The following is a 10,504-nucleotide window of genomic DNA, read 5'->3' as shown; positions in this document are numbered from 1 at the left end:
TATACAACAACAGACCCATCTAAGGAGGGGTAAGAAAATCCATATTTGAAAACTGTAAAAGAGCTACAACAAAAAAACAAACTAAACCCATCTAAGGAGGGGTAAGAAACTCCATATTTGAAAACTGTAAAAGAGCTACAACAAAAACACAAACTAAAGAAAACTAGAAACAGATAAAAGAAAGTGGTAGAGGGGAGCTCATAAGCTAGTTTTCTACATAATTTTCTGTGATTACGATATTCAAGATGTACTCAACATCCTCGGCAACTTCTTTCATGGAAGGCCTATTCTCTCTCTTTTCCTCCAAACAAGCCAATGCCAACAGCGCTAATGCATTCATGCTCTCCAGTTCCAAATTGCTTGAAACTTCTCTCAGCATGGGATCAATTACATCTATCAACGTCTCCTTCTCGATCATCCTCTGAACAAAAATGGCCAAGTTCACATTATCTTCTCCTCTACTAAAATCAATTGCTCTTAGAGAAGTCAAAAGCTCTAGCAACACAACCCCAAAGCTATAAACATCACTTTTATCAGTCAACTGAAATTTCCTGAAGTACTCAGGATCTAGATATCCAATAGTTCCTTGGGCACAGGTTGATATGTGGCTCAAGTCGCTACAAGCTAACCTTGATAATCCAAAATCTGAAATCTTAGCATTCAATTTGTCATTAAGAAGGATGTTGCTCGACTTTATGTCTCGATGATATATTGGAGGAACAGCAGAGTTGTGGAGGTAACTGAGACATTCTGCAGTATCCTGGGCAATTCGGAGACGATGTATCCAAGAAAGTTGGCTTTTCCCACCATGTCCTAGACCTTGTAAATGATCAAGAAGAGTCCCATTTTGAATATACTCATAAACTAGGATAGGTTGTTCGAGCTCAACACAACAACCAAGCAAATGAACAAGGCTTCTATGATTGACTTGGCATAGAATGCGGACTTCATTGAGAAGCTGATCAGTACCTTTGATGTTTCCAATCTTAGCACACTTGACAGCAACAACAGTGCCATCCTCTAGACAGCCTTTGTAGACTTCACCGTAGCCTCCGGCGCCTATGAGGCAATCCTTGGAGAAATTGTCTGTTGCTTTCTTTATCTCTTTACTTTTAAAAAGCTTTGCTGTTTTGCTCCCATCAACACTCAAGATTTCTTCGCAGTGTCTGGCAAGACGTTCTTGTGCCTCTCTGATGCGTTTATAGCGTTTATGGAGTAGAATGGCAATGGTGATCACCAAGACCAATGCACTAAGGCCGAAAGTTAAACCTAAACAAAATTCAATTGGGTATTTGGGTTAGATGTTAGATCAAGATTACCTTCTTTTAACATATGTCACTCGTGAATTGAAATCTTCGTAATATTTCAAAGAGAATTTCCATTGTGCCAGTACCTACTATGAGTGCAATCTTCTTTTGTCTGCTACATCCTCCAGGACTTTGACACCCACCAGCTGCATAGTATTCCAAGATTCATTTAGGTTAACCTAGTCAAATGAATTTCCCTGGATTGAATTTTATAAATTTTCAATAAATTATGGCTTTTTAATAATTTGCCAACAGTTGAACTTACTTTGGCTGCAGATTCCTTGGATTGGATTCCATTGAAGACCAACCTTGCAATAGCACCTCTTTACCCCATCAGCACGGTTAGGCTCACACGTGGAGTCCGCATCACAATCCACCTGAGATTCACACACTGGTTCCAGAGGAAGCACCCACTGGATCTCCACACCTGGGTCTGGCCACTTATCCACCGGCCAACCCCAATCCAAACCAATGAAACTTCTATAAGCTCTACACCCTTTTTCTCGGACCCGTATCCTATGCGCCGACGCTGACCCGCCTGCTTTGAATGTACAACACAACCTTGAATCCCTGCACTGAGAGTACTCTTCTCCCTTAACGTACAAGTGGCACAAGCTGCTCGTCGAACAATCCAACGGGTGATCAAGTATCGACTCGGAACAATTAAACAGCATTACGGTGTTGTCGCCTGTAATGTTGAACGGCAAGGAAGAGTTCAACTGGATGCCTAGGTGGATAAAATCAGATGAAATGCAGGTATTTGGTAACAGATTTGCAGGCTGTATAACCAACCGTTGATTCGATGGATTGATGGAAATTATCGGGTAGGAGTTGTTAAGCGTGTCAAAAATGAGTACACCTGCGTCGCACCTTATCTTGTATGATTGGTCTCCGCAGGTGGGTTGTGTGCTGAGTGGGTAGGGGACAGAGGTAAGGCCACAGTTGGGGCATTTTTTGGCTGAGAATACGCATGTGGCAGCGGACAAAAGCAGCACCGCCACAAGGAAAAGTTGGTTGCGTGGTGTTGGCTCCATGAAAATGAAGGCTTTAAGCTGTGTGGTTGGGAGAATATATATGTATAAAGCCAAGCAGAACAATGTTGACGCCATGGTCAAAAGTCTCGATTGAAAATGGAAAAATATTTGCGTTAGATCAATGTAAAGAAAGGACAAAGACTAGAGAGATTGGAGAATAATTTAGTGGAATGGAAGCACCTAACTTTGTGGGTACTTTCCGGGAAAAACAAGGGAATAAAGTATACAGGAAAAGAAGAGTAGTTGTGGAAAATTATCTTCACTGTGGGAAATTCTATAGTATAATTCCAATATCGGCCAAAAAGTTACATATATCGGACTGGAAAGCAAATTATTATATAATTCAAGAGGAAGAGTTTTTCTTCTTGATTAGTTGGGCTGTATATTCTCATTCTAGAAGACTAGAACCACGACCAGTCCAAAATATGCATGCATGAGTGGCAAATTATCATCATATGCAATTGTGATCCCATATTTCTAAATTTAAATGATAATCGATTGATTTTTAATTCACGGGTGCATTAACGCATCGATTTTATTATATAATTTATAAAATTTTTTAACTCTATTCATTATAACCTAAGATATAAATTTTATAGTGAGATTCACTTACTAAATATATAGATCTTACATATTTATATATTTAAATTTGTAGCAAATTAAGTTTAGGTAATAATTTCTATAAATTTTTTTTTTTTTTTGTTTAAGCTAGAAGTATGGAAATTTATGCAAAATTACAAATGTAATCACTAGTCAAATATGGAGGATTTGTTTATAGTAATGGAAATATATAATTCAGATTTAATTAATAGTTTAATTGTAGTTAATTATATCTTTTTATCCTAACTTGATAAGAATATAAATCATATATGAGTAATAGTGTCAATGTCATAAAAGAATGATATTATGATTGATGAAAGTAGGGAATCGACTCAAAATTAATTCAGCTTGGGATTAATTACATCTATCAACTTCTTCTTCATCCTCTGTGTATAAATGGCTAAGTTTATATTAAAAAAAAAAAGTTATAAAAAGTAGCAAGAATGGAATATTGTGGGTTAGTAGATGTGTCATGAAGAGTTTAAGTTGGAGCACTTTCCCGGAAAGAGCAGGAAAATATAGTATTGAAAGGAGATATTATTATTGTGGAAATTTAGTAGTCATGGAATCAATAATGTTAGTCCACCATCTCCAAAAAGAAGGAAAATTTTGAACTTTCCTGGCAAACATGAAATTTTGAACTTTCCTGGCAAACAAACTTGCATAATTCAAAAATTAACAACAAAAGTTTTGTGGAAAATTTAGGCAATTTCTTGTAAAAGGAGATGCATTTGAATTTCCCATGTTCAAACTCCATAGCCCCTTCTGCCACAATTTCCATATAAAAGGAAAATGATAGACATATAGTCCTGGAAAATATGAAAATATTGCTTTAATAATAAAAAAGAAAATGTACAGAGTGGACTTTGCATAATTATGAAGTAAAGCATACCTAATTAAAAGGGTCGATTTAAATCGTGAATTAAATAGAAATGGGCTTTGGATCAAATATGGGATTAGACTAAGTCAATGATTTGTCGGGCCGAATCAATAGTGAATTGACACTTAATTAAGGGGCTGATTAAGGCCTTTCAATCCTCAATTGAAATCGAATTGAAATTAGCTATTTAAATCACTAATTTCAATTCAATTTAAAAAAAAAAAAAAAGAAATGTGGCTGTAAGAGAAGATGCCACATTAGACACTCTTTTACAACCACCCCCTTTCCTCATTGTGATTATTGTCGAGGTTCAACTTTTTAACTATTGTCAATGGGGATAATGGGGATGACAACGGATAAGATATTCGTAAAAATCATTTTATTACAATTCAAACTCATCCTAAACTCTAACTCAATTAATGCTATTAAAACTCGAACTCATCTCAAATTCAAATCCAATTAATGTTATTAAAACTCGAACCCGTCTCAAATTCGATTAAAATTTATTTTTAAATATTTGAATCCGTCTCAAACTCGATTATTATTAAAAAAAAAATAAACTGTTTAATTTTATATATTTTAATTAATATTTTACGTAAAAAATTATTTTGATTAATAATTTATATTTTAAAATTTTAATAATTTTATAAAATATTTAAATTTCATTTTATATAAAATAAAAAATAAAAAAATTTATAAATATGTAGACTTTGCATAATTATGAAGTAAAGTATACCTAATTAAAAGGGTCGATTTAAATCGTGAATTAAATAGAAATGGGCTTTGGATCAAATATGGGATTGGACTAAGTCAGAAAATTTGTCGGGCCGAATCAATAATGAATTGACACTTAATTAAGGGGCTGATTAAGGCCCTTCAATCCATTGAAATCGAATTGAAATTAACTATTTAAACCATTAATTTCAATTCAATTTTGAAAAAAAAAGAAATGTGGCTGTAAGAGAAGATGACACATTACACACTCTTTTACAACCAACCCCTTTCCTCATTGTGATCATTGTCGAGGGTCAATTTTTTAACTATTGGGGGGTAATAACGGATAAGATACTAGTTCGTAAAAATCACTTTATTAAAATTCGAACTCGTCATAAACTCTAACCCAATTAATGCTATTAAAACTCGAATTCGTCTCAAATTTGAACCCAATTAATGCTATTAAAACTCGAATCTGTCTCAAACTCGATTAAAATTTATTTTTAACTATTTAAATTCGTTCCAAACTCGATAATTATTAAAAAAAAATAAACTGTTTAATTTTATATATTTTAATTAATATTTTACGTAAAAAATTATTTTGATTAATAATTTATATTTTAAAATTTTAATAATTTCATAAAATATTTAAGTTCTATTTTATATAAAATAAAAAATATAAAAATTTATAAATATTATTATAAAAAAATATATTTTATATTTAATTAAGTATTTATATAAACGGTTTCGAATAATGGATATCCAAAATATAAAATTCAAATCCGACCCGAACCGGTCACGGATATTATTTTTCAATCCCAAATTCGTCCTAAACTCAATTATACAATATCTAAACCTGTTCTCTTAGGGTTCGGTTGGATCGAATATTCGTAAAAATCCAATTCATTGTCATCTCTAATTGGCAATGTTATGCATGATTTTTTTTTCTTTTTAAATTTAATTCCACCCCTATATTTATTGAAGAAATTTAATTTAATCAATTTCTAATTTTTTATTGAAATTTGTCCAAATTTAATTTAAAAATAAAAAAAATTAAGAAATTGAGTTTTTAAAAAATTTAGTTCAAAAACCAAGAAATTAAACTTCTCAATTTTTTTATTTAAATCAAGAAATTTAGTTTATAAATTTTAATTTTGAGTTAAATTGAATTTAAATTAAAATTTCTAGATTAATTTAAATAAAAAATAAAAATTAATTAAATTAAAATTTTCTAATAATAAATATAGAGGTAAAATTAAGCCTTTTACTTTTTTTATAATTTTTTTTATTGCATGAAATGCTAATTTTATCCTCCATAATAGTAATTTAACAACTATATTTTGGAATTTGTGAAGATTTTTTCAACTCTCCAATTCTTTGGACTCTCTACTTTTCAATTAATTCCTCTCTACTATTTTTCACTACTGAATTTCAAATTTTTAATTTTTCTAATATATTTTTTTTTTCTATTCTTTATTTCCAATATTTACTTGTAAAAGAAAATGAATTTGAATTTCCCATCTTCAAACTCCATATAAAATAAAACCCCTCATAGTTCTGAATCACATGAAAATAGTATTTTATTTTTAAAAAAATGTGAATCTTTTTTTATAATTAGTTATTTTATCTGGGTATTGCATAGTTTTTTTATTTTATTTTAATAATATAATTTAATATTTATTTTTATATTTTAAAAATTATATTAAAAGTTTGTTAATGTTTTATATGGTTGATAAGTGACATGAATAGAAATGAGTGTTATCATGGACAATTGTACTTTTATTATCTTATTTTTTAGGTAAAGATATTTTTTTAATTTAATACCAATAATTATTAAAATAAAATTATTAAGTTAAACATTATCTAATACTTATAATTAAATTTATAATTTAAGAGGATAAGTTAAAATGATACTTTAAACTCAATTACCTTATCTAATAAAATTAATTTTAATTTTAAAATGAAATTTTAAATATTTTATATTTTTAAATTGTGTCTCACATAATATGACACATGCAAACTTTTTAACCTCATTACAAAGCCAAACGAGAGAGAGAGAGAGAGAGAGAGAGAGAGAGAGAGAGAGAGAGAGAGAGAGAGAGAGAGAGAGATTGTTAATATATAGAGACACATCAAAGCGAAGCACTAAATAATCTCTCATTATAAATTATGTTTAACACATCGAAGCACTAAATAATCTCTCAATATAAATTATATTAAAAATAAAAGGCTATTATATATTGGAAAATTATAACAAAATAATTAGAATTGGCAATTTTTGACATGATTCGATTACACAACTCAACAAATAATTAAATGGATTTGGATTTATCATAAGCAGGTTTGGATCATAAATGGGTCAACCCTATTATAACACTCCAAAAACAAGAATTTAATCGAGTCGACTCGCTTAACTCAATTAAATACAAAATAACCCGTTTAGTTAATTGAATTAATAGATTAACAGGTTAATTTTGATCCATTTAAACTTGTTATAGCCCATGTTATTTACATATTAAAACTACATAATTTCATTTATAAAACACAAATATATAGAGTTAAACCTAAATCTAAACTACCTCATATTCAATACTCCAATTTCATTAATAATTTAATGAAAGACCGTGATATTGTAAAATTCACATTCATAACTTGAACATTTATCATGTCTGTGTAATTTTATTTAACTTTGTTATTTGGATGATATTTAATATTTAGATATTTGAGTATTTAGATTATTTTTTAATATTTATGTGATATTTACATATTTTGATGATGTTACTTAGTGATAAGTTTAACTTGTTCAGTTGAACATATTAAACACACCACTTAGGTTAAAAGTGTCTTGTTACATGAGATTTATAATGATCTACTTATTTAAATGGGTTAAACATATTGTGTCATATCACATAACACGTTATCGTGTGTTTCATAAACATATCCGTATTAGAGCTGAGGGTTTTAACACAATTAATTAAACGAATCATATTTAGATTAACCATTTTTATGTTATACATGTAGATTAACATAGCTTCTGTAACATCCCTAATTTTCAAATAATTATTTTATATATATATTTTTTATTCTAACCCTGGCATTGTGGATTTCGCGTATGTACTTTTATTTCATGGAAATTCGATCGTCGCCCAGATTTGCAATTTCGGGCCGAGCAGATAAGCTGCTGAAATCATTTTAGAACCGGATCATGATTATAGGCTACCCCACCGTTTTCAGACATTCTGGTCAGATTTGGCATAGGTAAACTCGAACTCTACATTACTCAATTTTTGCCTTGTACAGAGTTAGAATAAAATTGATAAAATATTCGTGGATGATAAGAAAATTACGATTCCTATTGCAACAGCCTTATAATATTGTTAAGGACCGCGGGGCAGGTTTATAGAATTTTTAAAGTTAATTTGGATAGTTTTTGAAAAATATTAGTTTTGAAGTCTTATAATTGAGTTGTCTGATATTGTGATTATTGCTTAGTTTGGAGGGCCTAGGAGGGGCCATATAATGATGATGAGATATGGGTTGAGTTTAGAAGTGTTATTTGAACCATTTTGCAGGTTGGGTAGGTTATAGATATAGGGGAGATTCTGCCGGATTTTCAGCACAACTTAGGGTGTCTTTGGTCTTTTCTAAACTTTTATTGAGTCAAATATATTAAATAATTATAATGAAATTGTCAGGTGAGCTGGGACAGCCTTCCTCCTCCGCTCAGCTGCCGCAGTGACCTCAGTTCAAGTTTGTGAGTAAAATATTAATTTTAATTGTAATTTCGATACTATTATATGTTCAAGCATGCCCATGCATCACTTATAAATATGTATCTATGTAGTTAAATACTAGGCACGTTTTATATTGCATTCATAATTGTTGAAGTGCCATGGATGTTGTTTGTGGTAATTTGAAGCAGTGTGTGTGCGTAGCGTGCGTGTGGTATGGTATTGGATATGGACAGGACGGATAGACACGACTTGAGAGACACTCGCTGTGACCTCGCATTTGGTTTATTAAGCGAAAGTCCGGCTTGAGAGACACTCGCTGGCAGAGGTTGGATTAAGAGGGCTGTATAGGGTATCAGCTCTCATATATGTATTGTTTGATAGTGTTGGGTGTGTGAGTGCTCCAAATTGCCTTTTTGCTGTTATGATATGAAAATTATGACGATGTTGCATTTCACTCCACAGGGTGCATCAGCTTTAGATAGTTATAGAGATTATGATTAAAATTGGTATTTTACTCTCTGAGTTGAACGCTCACTCCTGTTCATCTATTTTTCCAGGCTACAGGAGGATTATTTGTTGTGGCTAATCTGCTCTTCTTCTTCGCATGTCCATTAATAGTATTTAATTTATTTTGTACAATTGAGTTAAATTTTAAACTCCGCATGTGTTAGAAGCACTTATTTTTATTTTGAGCCTGTATTATAAAAGTTATGTTGGACTTCTAAAATTATTAATAGTATGCATGGTGGGATTGGATGAGGGAGCTGAGCTCCTATTTGAGTTATGACATTTTGATTATGTGGAGAGTGAGCTGAGCTTCCCAATTTATTATATATTGTGTTTACAAGTCGGGCAAGTCAAAAACTCCCCGTTGAATGGTTCATTTTATGGTTGGACTTTGTCCGGTTGAATTCTTGAAATTGAGTCCAAATGGGCCTTAGAGTTGGGTTGAGGAATAGTTAGGCTTACTACGAGCCTCGGGGGCTTTAGGCTGGCTCAGATCCCAGTGTCGGTCCGGCCCATAGGTTGGGTCATGACAACTTCACACACATAAATTTGAATATATTTTTCTTAATCAGTGAAAATGTCTACAAATTAACGCTATTATTTAGTATTATTGAATAATTTCATATATTTAAATTGTAAAAATACCAATATTTTTACAATTTAATATAATTAAGAAAGTAATTTATATAAATATCTATATAATATATATAAAGTAACAAATGGTTATAATTTATATTTTCTTATTAATGCTATTTAAAAATTAATTTAAGATAATAACGCAAATAAGTAATTAATTAATTTTAGAAGTAGAAAAAGAATCCCATATCATATAGACGGGAGAAAGATCGGTAAATAACCCATTCTAGAAACAACTTATCATTTCTATTTTATAATTAACTCATGAGATTGTATGTTTTAATTATAATAAAGCCAAATGATTAGAAAAATCTCCTACCATGATTTTCAATTTTAGTTAAAATAGTTAATTTTATTATTTTAATTTTAGTGATTAAGTTATTAAAATATATTTTATTAAAAAAATCTTTATTTTTCAAAAAAATATTTTTATTTATTAAAAAATAATTCAATTTAAAATTTTTTTTAGCACAATTAATTCTAACTGCAGCTCGAATTTGATACTTTACGAATTACAATCTCGAAAGCAACTCTAATATCACAAAGTTAAATTCTCTTTTTTTATATATAAATAAATTAATTATTAAAATTAAAAAATTAATTTCAAAATTTAATGATTAAATTAATAAAATTAAATTTTCTACTAATACTAAATTGCTTATAATTTTTTTTAATAATTTAGCCTAAACAATTAAAAATTCACATTTTCATTCATTTAAATATTTATGTGTTTTCATACTTTTACTTTTAATTTTATCAATTTTTTTAAATTTTACACTATTCACAATTTTATCTTAAAAAAATTTAATTAATTGTAATTAGAATATATAAGAAACTAATTCATAGTTTCTTTTTATTATTTATGATTATTAATATGAGTGCATTTAATATAAGTTTATCCTCATATGAAAATGATTTTAATAATTATTAAATTAAATATTTATATCGAAATTTATGTAAAATTGAATAAAGTGTATATAATAAACGCATGAATTTATATACAAATATTTAATATGATAGTTATTAAGCCCAACTTGATATGAATTCAAGCTTTCCATTGCCACACGCCATTAACATTAAATGAAATTCTAC

General features: G+C 29.8%; 1 protein-coding gene across 1 annotated transcript; it reads right to left on the bottom strand.

The window, feature by feature from the left end:
- Positions 1–2,431, bottom strand: LOC110644029 (wall-associated receptor kinase-like 20). Its single transcript, XM_021796628.2, has 3 exons — positions 1,573–2,431; positions 1,394–1,453; positions 1–1,269 (listed from the first exon to the last, which is right to left on the bottom strand). The coding sequence occupies exons 1-3, from the start codon at positions 2,414–2,416 to the stop codon at positions 206–208; spliced, it is 1,968 nt and encodes a 655-aa protein (XP_021652320.2). The 5' UTR covers positions 2,417–2,431; the 3' UTR covers positions 1–205.
- Positions 2,432–10,504: the final 8,073 nt, after the last annotated feature.

The sequence above is a fragment of the Hevea brasiliensis genome, chromosome 8, assembly GCF_030052815.1.
Source record: "Hevea brasiliensis isolate MT/VB/25A 57/8 chromosome 8, ASM3005281v1, whole genome shotgun sequence".
Classification (NCBI taxonomy): Eukaryota; Viridiplantae; Streptophyta; class Magnoliopsida; order Malpighiales; family Euphorbiaceae; genus Hevea; species Hevea brasiliensis.
The sequence above is the reverse complement of the archived record's forward strand: the minus strand, read 5'-3'. Positions and strand labels throughout refer to the sequence as shown.